The sequence below is a fragment of the Macrobrachium nipponense genome, chromosome 17, assembly GCF_015104395.2.
Source record: "Macrobrachium nipponense isolate FS-2020 chromosome 17, ASM1510439v2, whole genome shotgun sequence".
Lineage (NCBI taxonomy): Eukaryota > Metazoa > Arthropoda > Malacostraca > Decapoda > Palaemonidae > Macrobrachium > Macrobrachium nipponense.
This window is the reverse complement of record NC_087210.1, coordinates 57,382,577-57,398,887: the sequence shown is the minus strand read 5'-3', so window position 1 is coordinate 57,398,887 and position 16,311 is coordinate 57,382,577. Positions and strand designations below refer to the sequence as shown.

At 41.4% G+C, this 16,311-nt stretch overlaps 1 protein-coding gene across 9 annotated transcripts in view; it reads left to right on the top strand.

Moving 5' to 3' along the window:
* Positions 1-15,967, top strand: part of LOC135196257 (tripartite motif-containing protein 3-like) — an 879,736-nt gene extending 863,769 nt beyond the window's left edge. For all 9 annotated transcript variants that reach the window (XM_064222946.1, XM_064222949.1, XM_064222948.1 and 6 more), the window contains 4 exons: positions 1,984-2,147; positions 2,706-2,917; positions 14,006-14,146; positions 14,418-15,967. In XM_064222946.1, coding sequence (XP_064079016.1) covers positions 1,984-2,147; positions 2,706-2,917; positions 14,006-14,146; positions 14,418-14,570 — 670 coding nt within the window. In that variant the 3' untranslated portion in view covers positions 14,571-15,967. The remainder of the gene's footprint in view (positions 1-1,983; positions 2,148-2,705; positions 2,918-14,005; positions 14,147-14,417) is intronic.
* The last annotated feature ends 344 nt before the right edge of the window (positions 15,968-16,311 follow it).

The window sequence follows — 16,311 nt, the reverse complement described above, 5'->3', positions numbered from 1 at the left end:
TATCATCAGGGGTGGTTATTGGAGCCCATACTAACCTGTGATTTGAAGTTCATAGCCCAGCTTTGGGACTTGATAAAGATGGGGATGGGATCCCCCTATAGCAATTGTACTTCCCCTAGCAAACCCTCCTACTTCTTCAGAGTGACAACAATGGCATTACGTGTATCAGCCTTGATCTGTCCTTCCCTTTTGGAGACAAGGAAGGCACGAAGCATTCATGATATTCCTAATCCTTGTCAAGTCTGCTTTCCTCCTCTTTGTTCTTGACTTCCCCTCCTGTAGCAGGAGGAAGAATGAGAAGTCCAAGAGGGCCACTCATAAAAAGGCCCTCAAAGCTCCAAACAAGTGGTTTCCCCAGTCTAAGGGGGTCAGGGGGCAGTAGCTCACAACCACCTATGGGTAATCACTTTTTCTGATCTGCGGGTCAGAGTTCCTTGTCTAGAGCGAGTGAGCCCCTTACACATCGCTTATGCCCCAGAGGAAATTACGTATACATCCAGGATGACATGGTAACTACATCAGCATTGGACCCATCAGCCTGCAAGCTGACATTAGACCTGGAGAAACTGCAAAGACCCATGTCCTTCTCTAATTGGTGCCATGGCTTAACACATCAGCAAATGTAACAATGACAGGAGTTTAATCTCAAGATCGGAGGGTAAAGTTCAGGAGGTTAATGGTGTCAGGGAAAAGGCTCTTACTTCCTATTGCACCAGAGTGCCAAACTTTTTTTGAACCAAGTGTTATGGTGGGACATGTACCTTCCCTCTCCTAAAGAGAGGTTTCCCATGAGACTTGTCTCTCTCCTAGGGACACTATTGTCGCTTTAGTTTGTTTTGTTTTCAACTTTAATGCTGATAACCCCAAAAATTAAAAATGGAAGAAAGCATTACAAGTACACTTTGTTGCTCTGTAATTTGTTTATCATGTGTGCTGTGATTTGCTAAAATTGGAAAGATTTCCTGATAAATCATTGTAAGCATTCAGCATATATAATTAGATAAGACATAAAATTAAGTTAATGAATAACTAAAGAAAATAAGGTACTAGTATATATATATATATATATATATATATATATATATATATATATATCTATATATATATATATATATATATATATATATATATATATAAGAAAATATTTAAGGGAAATATGTGACACAGCAGAGTAATACACAATTGAGAAAAGGGTAAGATTTGAGTCAGTAATGAAATAAAAAGACAAATTCTCTGCATTTAGCTCTAAATCAGAAAGCAGATGACCCATCATAGGCTGGCTCCTTGATGGCAAGATATATTATTTACTGATGCAGTAGTCAGAGTTAGTACCTTTGGCATAGCACTTTCTGGCTTAAGGATGTCTTTCCAACAAATTTTTGTCTAAGGATTGGTACTGTGGAGATCAAAGAAGGCAAACCACTGACATGCCACCCTGGAATGATTGTTACTGTGGAGATCAAAGAAGGTAAACAACAGACATGCCACCCTGAAATGATTGTTACTGTGGAGATCAAAGAAGGCAAACAAAAGACATGCCACCTTGGATTGATCGTTACTGTGGAGATCAAAGAAGGCAAACAACAGACATGCCACCCTGGAAATGCACATGAAATTAGCCATTAGCTGCTATCTGCCAGATAAGGTTTTGGTAAAGGAAGTTTCATGGACCAAGACAAACGTTATTTTTCTTGTTACTACTTCCTTCGGCCTGAGATGAGACTATTAATCAGTGAATACCACCAGTTAGCCAGATGATTTTTGCTATCGTCACATAGCTGGACTTTGTGAAGTTAGACACCATCTACACCAGGAGACATTTTCCAATTGCTAATTATCTGACTGAAAAATATACTGTAACAAGCAATAATTGATATACTGCATTAACTTTTACTGTAATAACTCTTGTCCTTCATCATATAATTTATTTTTATTTAGCAATTTAATTATACTAAGTAGAGCCTTGCATTGGTCCAATTTTAGGTTTGGTGTTCGTGGCCGCAGCATAGGGCAAATGCAGAGACCAACAGGTGTTGCTGCTTTACCAAATGGGAACTATGTAGTTGCAGACTATGAAAACAAATGGGTGTCAATATTTGAACCTTCTGGAAAGTTTGTCACTCGTATTGGTCATGGGAAGCTCTTGGGTAAGGAAAACCTTTCAGAATTTTAACCTCTAAAGCAAGTTAACTTTCTTAAGAACCTAGTTTAGTGGTGTGCATGGGGGTGATACTGTAAATGCAATGGCCTCTTTATCATAGTTTACTGCTTATTTCAGCCATTTACAGGATTAAGTAGATATTTACCATTTTTTTGGTTATTTACATTGTTAGTACCAAATGGAGATATCTTGTGATGGCATATGTCATATAGAATTCATTTTTGACAGAAAATTAGGTTGGTTATCATTCAGAAAAGGATAATCCAGGATCCCCTGAATAAAATATTAATCTATACAGTTATATAAGAAAAAATTAGGATCTTAGTACAGTATTTCTCTTGTCTATATTCAACATTTTCACATAATTTACTTTGGAATGTGAGGGACCTTTAAATATGTTTTTTAATGATTCTGGCTACAATAAGTATTTTAACTAGTCAAGCAAAAGATGGTAGAGACAAATAATATGGAATATAGTATAGGACTTTTTTACTTCATGGAGTATGTCTAATTACATATGTACGTATATTTTTTTTTTCTCCAGGACCAAAAGGGGTATGTGTTGATAACAATGGGCACATTATAGTTGTGGACAACAAAGCCTCTTGTGTTTGTATTTTCCAACAATCTGGGAAGCTTCTGACAAAATTCGGCAACAGAGGAACAGATGAGTTTCAGTTTGCTGGCCCTCACTTTGCAGCAGTAAACAGCATGGGACATATTGTTATTACAGACTTTCATAATCACTGTGTTAAGGCAAGTATCAAACTCTCTCCTTATGATTTGACTCACAAATGATTTAAATATCTAATCAAACTGTTACTCTTGAGAATTCAGGTTGTTTCATACATACAAAATAAATCATTTAAACTTTACAGAATTGTTAAATTCAATAGGAGCAGGTAACCTATGCCTGAGTACATCATGTGCTTTCAGCATGTAAACAGAGATGTAATGCTCAAAATCTTCAGAATTCAGTGGGGAATTAATGCTCAAACCTCCTTGGAACCTCTCATCTTGCATTATACATCAATTTTTTCCTAGATTCCATAAGTGAAAAAAAAAGTTACACTTAGGAAAATACTTTGTGATTAGAAAGTATTTTACACAAGAACCATAAGGACAAATCATTAAAAGTTCCCAATAGCTTGTAGTCAATGCCATAGTTCATCATGAAAGGTTAGTAGTTATGATTCAGTTGGTAGGTGCTGCCTTCTGTGATGCTGATTGAAGAAAGAAGTATCACAAATTTTTAATCAATTTGTATTTTTCATAGCTACTAAACCTTCAGTCTTACAATATGATAATCTTTTGCCAGCTGGAAACCAGTTAAAAACAATAAAAGATTGATTGTTAAGCAAGGAAGTTGTGGCATCTGGCAACTCATACGTATATGAGGTGGAAGCTAGTCACCGACCAGGCATAGAACCTCGTGACGCATCAGTCTTTCTTTGACTGCCTTGGAGAGTAGTTGCTTGCACTCTCCGTCCCAAGCCGGTTGCTTCGCTTGCCCATGATTTCTTTGTTTGTGTGTGTTTGTGTCTGTGCCTTGTTCATGGAGTCTTCCAACTCCTTTAGGCCTTGTAAATGCATGTGCCCAGGCATTCAGGGATTTCTTGCTCCAGGTTTTTGGCTGCTACCTTTACAGATCCCCATACTACTACATGCAGTAGGTGCCGATCTAATTTTTGTACCATTACTAATCCTTGCCCGGAATGTCGTTCCTGGCCTGTGTCGCAGTGGAGGGCGTTCTACAAAAAGAGGGAGCATCATAGAGTTATCTACTTGTTCTTCTTGGGAGGGTTTTTTACCTTTTCATTTGGATGGTTCAGCATCCCCTTCTTCCAGAAATGTTCCACCAGAAGCATTCCCTCTGCGTCGGTTGTACCATTGTCTCCTTCCTTTTCTTCCATCGATTTGTCGTAGGAAGTATTGGAGGTTGCACAGGATGAGATTGCAGGATATAATGTCTTTCCTTCCCAATAGGGAGGAGGCTACACCTGCTTCCTTTATTTCAGATTCCGAATCAAACAAGATGGCAGCTGTATGGGCATCTCTAGGCCTACAGGGTGCCCCTCTTTTGATGGCCTACTCTTGCATTTCTTGGCTGCTCATCAACCCCCTCCAGCTCCCTCAGCAGTCCCTCCACATCCAGGCCTACACTACTTTAGCTCTTGTGTGCTGCCTCCTAGCATGATGCCTTTGTCAACGTCGACATTTAATGGGTCACCCTTTATCGCTCCACAAGTGAGGCCATCAACCAGCACTGCTATTCGAGATGTCGTGATGTTACTCCCAGCATCCTCTCAGCCTATGACAATATCTGAGGTGGCCTCTCTGCCTCCCATTGTTGTGACGTCATCTCCATCATCACCTATGACATCATCGCAACCTCTCGCTGAGCCATCGGAGACATTTCAAGCTATGGTTGAGAGGCTGGACTGTTATTTCAAAAGAGGTGTTCTGCTCTCTCTGGCAAGAGTCATAGAAGGAGTGATTCTTCCTCTCCTCCTTCTAGCAACAGATGTCGTACTTCTGCTTCTTCATCTCCTCCCCCTCCTCGGCCTCAGTCAAATGTTGGAGAATTCTGGACTTTGTGGCGTCGTCTTCTGTGAGAGAGAAGAGTGCTTCGCCGACTTCTCTACAAAGATGTGTCTCTCCATTACATGTACATGTACGTGGCCATGGAAGTGTTAGCCCTTTATCTCAACAATATCTATCTCCTGCACCTGTTCCAGTCCATCGTAAAGATGATAAGGCTCTGATTAACCCTCTTACGCCGACTGGACGTATTTTACGTCAACATTTTTTGTCTCCCGTGTGCCGACTGGACATATTTTACGTCGACTTACAAGTTTTTTTTTAAATTCGCGGAAAAAAAAATCTTTCCTTCCCTCCGCCACAAATCTCTGAAATGCGTACGTCCCATTCTCGGAATATTTGCTCCATTTCATATTAGGCATTTCATAGAGTTTTATATATGAAATTGTGCACAATTTCATGTAGAATAAAACAAAAAATATTCGAAGGTTGTAGCTTTTTCCTAATACTCTTACAATATAGTAATATTCAATCATTTGTCTTCATTTTGAAAGAAATTGGAAGTCTCTAGGACAATATTTAGATTTATGGTGAATTTTTGAAAAAAATATTTTACGTCCGCGCGTTACGAATTCATGCATTATTTTGTGATATTTTCTCTGTGTTGCTTTTATCGTTTTACAATGTGTTATATACCAAAATGATTGCAATTTAGTGTACATTACAACAACAAAAAAAGTAACTTGTTACCTTTAACCGTTTTGCGCACAGCGCGATTTGAATACAATTATATATAAAATTTTGTTTTTGTGCTATCATATATTGCATTATTTATATATGATAATGATAATTTTTTTCATTTCTGATGGTTGCATACTAAACTTCAGCCAATGACAAAAAAAGGAGCCAAAAATGAACTCTTAATCTTGAAAACTAAGCGCGCTGTGATTTTTTGAAAAAAATATTTTTTCCGCTTCCGCGCTCACTCTGAGACACCTCTGGCACACGGGAGACAATTTTTTTTTTTTTTACCGCTTCGGCGTAAGAGGGTTAAGAGGTCGAAGGTGGCTGCTATGACAGTGTCTCCTGCACCTTCCAAGGATTCTTCTCTCTGCAAACGTGTTGTGGTTGACAGTCGAGAACGTAAGGTGACTCGAGTCCATGGACGTGTTTCTTGTTCACCTTGCAAAGCCTGGGACCTTAGGAATCAGTCTCCACAATATTCGAGACCATGCTCATGTGTCGTTACAAGGCCATGTACTCGACTCATCACATGTCCACGTACAGGATTCATCCCGAGAACTTGTACATGGTTCGTTGCACAAGCAGGTACACGATTTAGCTCGGGACCACATACGGGTTTCTTCACTTGACCGTGTTCTGGAGCCCTCTGTTTCAGGATCTTCATTAGTTAGGGACTCCACTCCAACCAGTGGGAGGCATGATGCCCAGCTTCCTAGAGAAGCCTCGCCAGTGCTGTTAGGGAAGGATGAGGTTCCTTCCAAGCCTTCTTCTTCTTCGCATTGTCAATCTCCTTTGCCAGAACCAGAGGAGGGAGAGAGCCAGGAGTTTCAGTCTTCTTTCTCAGGGATCATTGATCTCATTTGTGAGTTCAATAATCTTGGGTGTAGAATGCACTCAGTCTTCTATGACTCCAATGGGTATAGAGGCCTTGCTAAGCTCAAGGCAAGGTACTGAGGCCTCATTTGAGCTTCCCCTGTCAGGGCATGCTCAGCCTATCTTGCAGCGTGTTAGCGCCTTGGTTTCAGACTGAGATGGCTCTCTGTGCCTCAAAGTTCCTTCTTCCTCCTCTCGTGCTTCCTAGGAAGTATTATTCCACCAACGTGGTTCAGCTGATGCTCCATCACCTTAATTTGGACATGATCCGTCTTAAGCCTGGTTTGACCCTGGATCAGGTTAGGTCTGAAGGTCCATCATTTTCTTCGTATGAGCCCTTGGCTATGGAGGCTGCTGCTTCTACCATCTTCCAGACTGTATCCTGGTTGGACTTGTGGTCCACTGCATGAGCCAGGATAGCGACAGATCACAGAGGGAGTTCAGTTAGTTCCTCCTCCTTTGTCAGGCCATCTTAGTGCGACTTTGTGGGCCAACCTCCTCCTGGCTAGGAGGGATGCGGCCTTTTCGAAGGTGGCAGGGTCAGTAGATTCGGAGTCCTTATCAGCCCTGTTGAAAGGGGGATCTCTTTGAGTCACAGCTTCTGTTCCCAAGAACTCATTTAGAAGATGCAATCAACCGGCGGCGAGCAATACCAAAAATAGGCTAGTGCATCGGGCAGTATCTAATCGGAGGCTTGTTCTTGTCCTCTTCCCCCTCCGCAATGGCAGACCTGACGGTCTCCTCCTGTCAAGTCGACCTCTCAGTCTACTTCTCTGTCACAGTCAAGACAGCAACACATTCCCTTTCAATCTTGCCCCTACAAGGCTGGGAGGAGTTCTAGTTGAAGGGACAAGGGGGTATGTAGAGTGGGCTCCTCTCCCTCTCCATTGCTATAGGTAGGGAAGATGCCTGGTGGGCCATTGAACCAAATGGCAGTTACATAGAGCAGAGAAGTGGGTAGATGTACTTCAGGTGGGGTATCTACTACCCTTCGACTTATCTCCCCCTCTTTCATACAGACCCGTTCTCAATCTTACTTATGCTCAAAGCTCTCAAAAGTACTTGGCTCTTCCAGAGGAGGTGCGGTGGAAGAAGTGCATTGTCCTTCACCGGGTTTTTACAGTCGGATTTCCCTGGTTCTGAAGGCTACAGGTGACTGGAGACCAGTGAAAGACCTTTCCACACTGAATCATTTTGTAAGGAAGACAAGAGTCAGGATGGAGATGCCCCGGACAGCTTTGGCAGCAATAAGACACGACGACTTCCAGTACACCCTTCATTCAGGGAGTTCCTTCGCTTTAGCTTGGGAGAGTAAGTCTTCCAGTTCAAGGTCCTTTGATTCAGATCGACTACAGCCCCTCAGGTGTTCACAAGGGTCTATGCCCTAGTCTTGACAGGGGCTCATGCTCAAGGAACTTGCCTGTTGAGATACCTCAAAGACTGGCTGGTCTTGGTAAGCTCCAGGGAGAAACTACTTCAAGATTTGGATCGCCTTCTTCAGTTTTGTCGGGAGCTAGGCATAGTAGTAAGCCTGGAGAAGTTCAATCTGGTTCCCAGCTAGAGAGCTCTCTATCTGGGTATAGATATAGATACGACAGTGTCAAGGGTTTTTCTACCGACCAGAGGTTGGAGAAGTTCAGGATGGTGGCAAGTTCATACCTGTCACAGTCCGAACAGCCAGCTCACCAGTGGCAGGCCCTTCTGGGGATTTTGTCTTCTCTAGAGAAACTGGTCCCTCATGGTCACATTCACCTTTGCTCTCTACAGTGGAGATTGAAGGAATTCTGGTTCCCAGCGGGAGATTCCCCTCTGCAGAGAGTTCCTCTGTCAGAAGAGGTGAGGGAAGACCTTTGTTGGTGGTTGGTTGACCAGAATCTCACGATGGGATTTCTTCTGCATTCACCCCCTCCAGACTTACTCCTGTTTGCGGATGCATCCATTGACGGTTGGGGTGCTCATCTGGAAGATCTCCTTGCCTTGGGTGTTTGGAGTGCAGAGGACAAGCTGCTTTATGTCAACATTTTGGAGTTAAAAGTAGCTTTCCTAGATCTGTGGGAGTTCCAAGAGAGGGTAGAGGGTCATTCTGTCGTGCTGAAGTCAGACAACACCATGGTGGTTGTCTATGTGAACCAATGGCATCTGGTGCCTCATCAACTCCATTCGTTGACAGTTGAGTTGCACCAGTCGGCAACCGACAACTTGGTGGAGCTCTCCATCAAGTACATCCCAGGCAAGAGGAATGTGGTGGTCGACAAGCTGAGTCGTTGAAACCATATCCTGGGCACGGAGTATGTAGTCTCTGCATTAGGACGTGGCGGATAGGCTTTTTCACATTTGGGGGAAGGCCTATGCTAGACCTATTTGGCACTTGCTTTAACAGGAAGCTGGAGGTTTACTGTTCAGTGGTCCTGGATCCTCTTGCTCTAGCAGAGGACACCTTGCAGCATCCTTGGGACAATCTCGAGGTGTATGCCTTCCTCCATTCTGCTTGATCCAGCAAGTTCTGAACAGTAATGAGTTCTCGAAATTTCAGGATGACTTTGGTGGCACTTCTAGGGCCTCAAGCGGAGTGGTTCCTGGACCTGTCTCTTCTGTCAGAAGTTCCAAAAGAAATTCCCCCATGGCAACAACCCCTTTGCCAGCCTCATGTGGAAAGGTTTCACTAATCAGTAGAGGTCCTGTTCCTTCATGGCTGGAGACTATTAAAAGTATCACCTCCGAGCAAGAGGTTTTTCTTGAAAGGCTGCAGGCCAGATGTCCGGCTATCTCAGAAAATCTTCGTCAGCACTTTAACAGGGGAAGTGGGCAGTCTACTGTAGTTGGTGTCGTCAATGGGATCTCTCCACTCAAGAGCTTCTGTTCAACGGATAGCGGATTTTCTGATCTTCCTCAGGATTGAGAGAGGTCTTTCTGTTTCAGCTGTTAGAGGCTACAGAGCGGCTTTAGGCTTGGTTTTGCGCCTGAGAGGCGTGGACATCTCTTCATCCTGGGAAATCTTGTTGTTCAGGAGTTTTGAACAGTTCTGTTCACCAACAGAACTCAAGCCTTCTGCGTGGGATCTTTCTCTAGTCCTGAGAAGTCTCACTCTAGCTCCATTCGAGCCCCTATGTCGTTCATCAGACAGGGATCTGACTCTTAAAGACAATTTTCCTGTTGGCCTTGGCTTTTCCAAAAAGAGTTTGGGAGCTTCATGGCCTAAGTTATGATAAGGGGGCAGCACGCTTATATAGAAATAATGCTCCGATTTTTATGAAATTTTTATATGTTATACATTATATATAATGTGATAATCTGGAAAAAAATTTAAGTGATCAAATAATTATTTTGGATTTTATTGGAAAAATAAAAAAACATTAAAAATGTAACGCCTTCATTTTTATAGTTATTGTAATGTGGCTTCATACACAGAAAGTATATTATAATAGATACTAAATTAATCCATTCCGAGGCGCCTTTCGTATCATGAGGTTTTCGTATCTTGGACCACATTTTACATGTAAAATGGCTAATACGTTCCAAGCCCTCCAAAAACACCCCAGTAAATTTCATAATAAAGCTAAATTGACGTATAAACAATGAAATATTACAACAATTTGGACCATTCAATACCTAAATTAATAACGTACTGCTAATTACCTGTAAATAAAGTGTATTAGTGTACATGGTATACAAGAAATACTGTACGTATGTAGTAAAATGTGGAAGCTTACCTTTCGAGTGAGGCTATCTCCGAAAGTGGCGAAAGAGGAGGAGGACAAACGGCAGATACGTACGTACACTTAACTTTACGAAACACAAAAAAAATGTAAGGAAAACGAAACTAAAATTTACGAAACACATTAACAAAACTGTAACACTTAACTTTACAAAAAACTAAAATAAAAAAAAAAATTTTTTTGCCTTTTTTATTTTTTATTTTATTTTTTTTTACTTTTTTATACTTTACATAGTTTTTTTTTTTTTTACAAAATTTCCACTTCATCACCACTTTCAACTTTCTGTTTTTTAGTATCATTTGGTTCTTACTTTTTACTTACTCCTGCTAATACTAAAGGCCTCTTTAAAAAATAACTATCCAAGGAAGACTGCTTCTGCCTACTTTTCACAATGTTCCTGAAACGACTCAGGCAAACGTCATCGAACTGCGCAAGCATACGACCTGTGTGGGCCTTTTCGGGGTGTCTTTTTTTTTTTTCTACAAAGGTTGCACTTTATGAAAAGCGGCTAGAACATCCTTAATTTCTGCCGTTGTCATAGGGTTGTCCTCCTCCTCCTCGCCGCTGCTAGAGAACTCCTCTTGAACAACGTTATGTTGCATGGCCTCCAACTCCTTCAGGTCATCTGTCGTAAGCTCCTCTTGGTGCTCATCGAGAAGGTCGTTGATGTCGTCCTCGTCGACGACCAGCCCCATGGACTTGCCGAGTGCAACGATCTCATCAAGATCTGGTTCCAAAACAGTTTCAGGATCGTCAACTGTTTCTGAATCTGCAGCACCAGCTTCGCCCACGTCGAATCCCTTGAAGTCTCGGGCGGATACGGCATCAGGCCAGAGTTTCCTCCACGAGGAATTCAAGGTTCGCCTCAAAACCTCCTGCCAAGCTTGGTCGATGAGTCGGATGCATATGACCATGTCGAAATGCTCCTTCCAAAATTCACGCAAGGTGAGGTTTGTGGTATCGGTGATGTCGAAACATCTCTTGAAAAGATGTTTCGAATACAGCTTCTTTAAAGTTCGATATCACTTGCAGGTCCATGGGCTGGAGGAGAGGGGTGGTGTTAGGCGAAAGATAAAGAATCTTGATGAAGGAATACTCCGCTAGGATATCTTCCTCGAGGCCAGGAGGGTGGGGAGGGGCATTGTCCAACACCAGCAGACATTTCAGAGGGAGGCGATTCTCTTCCAAGAATTTCTTCACTGTCGGGCCGAAACACAGATTTACCCACTCCGTGAACAAAAGCCTTGTTACCCAGGCTTTCGCATTAGCCCTCCACATCACTGGAAGCTTCTCCTTAAGCACTTTGTGGACCTTAAAGGCTCGAGGAGTCTCTGAATGATCACCAGTAGGGGCTTCACCTTGCAATCCCCACTGGCGTTTGAACAAGTGTAAGCCTGTCTTTCATAGGCTTATGCCCGGGTAGCTTCTTCTCTTCCTCCGTGATGTACGTCCGACGAGGCATTTTTTTCCAAAAAAGGCCAGTCTCGTCACAGTTGAAGACTTGCTGAGAACTGTAGCCTTCCTTGGTCATCATCTCGTCGAACGTCTTTTTAAAGGCTTCAGCCGCTTTCGTGTCCGAGCTGGCAGCCTCCCCATGCCGCACCACCGAATGGATACCAGTCCGTTTACGGAATTTCTCGAACCACCCATGCGAAGCCTTGAACTCTGGGGTTGGCGTTTATGTCCCTTCTCCTCCGTCGTCTTCTACCTGGGCAATCAAATCGCCAAAAATAGCACTGGCCTTGTGGCAGATTGCCATCTCCGTTATCGTATCGCCAGCGATTTCTTTGTCTTTTATCCAGACAAGAAGCAGCCGTTCCATCTTGTCGTGCACGTGGGTCCTCTTGCTGGACAAAATAGTGATGCCCTTGGAAGGTGTAGCTGCTTTAATGACATCCTTCTGTTTAAGGATGGTGCCCATTGTCGACGGATTTCGGCCGTATTCCTTGGCGATCACACTCAATCGCATACCAGCTTCATACTTCTTGATAATCTCCATCTTTGTCTCCAAAGAGAGGATTCGCTTCTTTCCGTGAATTTCAACTTTCTTGGGACCCATGACTACATTATACTGTACGTAATTTACGTATAAGTAGAGTAAAGTTTTCACACAACAGGATAAAGTACGTATACTGCAACGAAATCACTAACGAATTTACGTTAATAAACGAAATCGTTAGACTGAACGAATACCGCATGCGTACGATACAGATGATGCCGTGCAGTAGCCAAAGAAGCACGCCGCTACGTAGATGCATCATGGGAGGGATGCTGACCAATAGGAGAGAAGGATCTCATGGCGGTGACTAGCATCAGGAACCAATGGGAGAGCAGGAGGATGGTGGCGAGTCTACTCAGTTGGCGGCGCGCGAGTTTCAAAATTGTTATCGGTGGTTCGGGCGAATCTCGGACTTTACAGAAACCTTTCATATCTTGAAATTTTTTCGTATGTAGAGCCGTTAAATTTTTCGTGTTAGCTTTCGTATCTTGAGTTTTTCGTAAGTTGAGCCTTTCGTATCTCAAGGTACCACTTATTAAGGTGCAGATTAGGTCAGGCTTGGTTGGGTTAAATATTCAAACTAAGTCCCCCTTGAAGTTAAGGAGACTCCCTTCTGGTTGATACAGAGGCATGAAATTCCAGGATATTGAACATAAGTTAGATCAGGATAGGTTAGGTTAGATTAGGGTAAGTACCCAACCCAACCTCTTGAAGTGCTGGTGACTGCCTTCTGGTTGATGCCTTGAGGCATGAAGTATCTCCGGAGGGGAATCGTGACACTCCAAGGGGATGCTCTTGTCATTTAACCATCGGGCTAAGTCTTGTCTCACTTCTCTGAGGGTGGAAGGGAAGGAGTGGGGAGACCTTTGTTGACACCAGGACCCCTTCAATCTACTTAAGTGAATGAAGGAGAAAATGCCCATGAAGAACCGACCTCCCGGTGATGACAGGTGACCAAGCAGAGCTTGCAACTGCCAAGCTGGTTGCCCCTGCCGAGACGAGGACAACCTTGCTGCTGCATTTGTTAACCTTGCAGATACTTACTCTTGCTTGGGTGAGAGATCGGACTTCTCTGGAACATGCAACTCTAAAGCTGCAACAAAATCCAAGAGGTCTGTTATTTCCTTGAGATGCTTACAACAGGAGATGTACCCTGAATGAATGTGCCCTAGTTGAAGCCGAGGTGAAGAGTCAAATGAAAAACTTGGGGAGAGATCAGAACCATACAACAGAGATAGGCATGGAGCCCTCTGCTCTGAAGATGTATAACTCTCCCCAGAAATGAAGCAGAGGGTTGATGGGTAAGTATTCAGACATACTCGTCCTTCAAAGCCAATGAAGGAATCAAGTCTGACTCCTTGTTGGTTGCAAGTACGGAGTATGTCATTTCTGTTTTGAACCAAGGATGTTGAAATGGGCCAGGGAAGAAAAGACAGTGTCAACAAATAACAGGGGACTGCCTGTAAATGGTGGGGATCCACCTAAACAAAAGGGACTTTAGGTCCAATACTCTCATTGACACCCTGTACACCTCCTTTCATGTCACTGTTTTCTATGTCAACAAAACATAAAACAAACCACACATTCAAACTTCACAGTCACTGTGCAGCAACAGCTGAAAAAAAGTGCTGGGCGACCACAACTCAGTGAGGGGTATTTCCTATTCACCTTCCTTAACCACCTTATTACCAAGTTTGTGACCAATTCCAGTTAATGCTGAGGAACACTCCTACAGAAAAGGTGATGGTTTGTGTTGTGAAGAAACAGATGTTCACTAAGCATCAAGGCATAACATACTTGTTCTTTGTAAAGCACAATCTGGTAGTCTTTTGTATAACATTTATAATTGGTGGAGTCTGGTAGTCTTTTGTAAAACATTTATACTGATGGGTGGAGTGAATTTGCAACTGAAAATTACAGTAGTTTTTATAAAGTAAATTTATGGTGTCTTTGTTCTTTTCATCTTCATAGGTATTTGATAGTGATGGAGATTTCTTATTTACTTTTGGTACAAGTGGAGAGGGAAATGGGCAGTTCAATGCCCCTACTGGAGTAGCTGTAGACAGCAATGACAACATTATTGTTGCCGACTGGGGAAATTCTAGAATTCAGGTAAGCTTCTTTTCAGCTTTTCATAATTCCCATATAATACATCACCACAATAAAATGTTTCGCACATTAGCAGCAGAATACAACTATGGACATAGTCCTTTCAAAAATTACCTTGTAGCCTGTATATTTATGCAATACCCTACTGCAGCAGTTCAGAATAGTAAGCTGTTCAAGATGAAAATTTATAAAAGTTAAAACTTTTGCTTTCATTCCAATTCTGTTCAAGATGAAAATTTAAAAAAAAAATTTAAAACTTTTGCTTTCATTTCAGGTGTTTGATTCCCAGGGCTCTTTCTTGTCATATGTCAACACCCTTGCCGATCCTTTGTATGGACCTCAGGGCATGACACTTACTCCTGATGGACAGATATTTGTTGCAGACTCTGGCAATCATTGTTTCAAAGTATATAAATACCTACAGTAGCTTTTGTTTACCTTAGTCCAATTCAATAAGTCCAAATTATTTCCTTAAGGAAGATCTAGGTTACCCTCATAACTTTCCTGTACTAGAGCTCCTCTTCAATGAATTAGAATTGACATTAGTGCAGGTATTATTCTTGTTATCTAGGTATTGGTTTTAGACCTAAAAATGTTTCATGAAATTCATTACTGGATAGTAGTATGGAGTAGTTTTGTTACGTAACTAGATATTCAGTTTTTGTAACTGAATTTGTATACAGTATATGCATTCAGCATTCCACTTAATAATAGACAATATTTTTGTACTATTGTACTATGTATTGCCTTAAGTAGACTATTGAAAATATAGTTCAGTGCCACATTAACTCATGGGTGTGTATGTGTGTACATGTGTGAATATGAGATCAGTGAAATTACTATCTTTCTAAAGCATTTAAATATATACAAGGATATCTATAAATACCTAGCTAAGATATGCTTTTGTTGTGAAGTGCTGGATTTGGGCCATTATTTAGCTAAATTACAAGAGATTATCAATGAAATCTCAATTCTATGGCTCTGGTGCTAAAATTTCAAAATATTTTCAGTTAATTGTATATCAATGGAAGTCTGGCTTCATCCATAAATTTGTATCCAAATAAAGTAGAAACCACTGTTAAGTGCCATTTTACTGTGTTACTAAGCCTCTGAGCATACAGTATTTGCAAGAACTTGCATTTATTATGAAGTCTTTCATGCTGAATAGATTGGCACAGGGCAACTACAGGTGTGCTAAAGCCATTTAATATAATTTTCAGCATATTTGTAAACTACGTTGTGTTACTTATGTATAAAAAATTTTTTGTTATAATTTCAACTAATTAACCTAAATAGAAAATAATTCCTCTTCAGTTTGTAAAAAGTCTATTCTTTCCATAACAGATATGTTAGGTTTAGTTGTTTGATTGTATATAAGTGGTTGTAAACAATGACACTAAATGTATAATCATATACTATTACAGTATCAACAAATGTAATTATGGTGCAAGCTAAATGTATTATATATCAACAAATATTAGGATTACCTTGATGAATAGGCTTAAAAGTATTGGTAGCTCCCCACATCCATTGCCTAAACGAAGATAGACAGTATACTGAAATAAATGTATGTTGTCATAAACTATCCTAACAAAGTGATTATATCAAAACTGTTGCTTTTTGTGATCTCTGTCTGCTAGAATTAAGAAGTGTATTAAAAACTAGTCTGAAGTGTATAGTTTGTGTATATAATTTGGCAACACCTTTGTTTCTCTGATGACAATTGTTTTTCCTTTCTCCTTTTGTTGTTTTGTTTGTGTATTGCACTCGTTTGCTTGAAAAGATTTTTGTCGCAAAGAATCACAATAAAGTTTTGGCTGAAAACTCTATGAAATTACCTAACTTGATTTTTAGATCCAAAATAATCAACAACTTACACCATACGGATGACTGTCCGGTTTGGAAAGTATAAACCCAATTATTGGAAACAAAATTGGTCTCTTCAGTACAAACCCATCACTTCATGAATGCCTTTTAGTGTCTGCTCCTTTCTAGACAAACTCAAAGGAAGGAATCGGTCATGTCATCTGCACTTCCAAACACCTGGCAAGGTATGTTGGGCTAGGAGGAAAACTTAGCAACGGGTTGTGTCCAAAAAACTAATTTTTAGGTTTTGACAGGAAAAACCAGTTTTTGGTAACGTGAGGAATCAAAGGAGTTGCACTCCC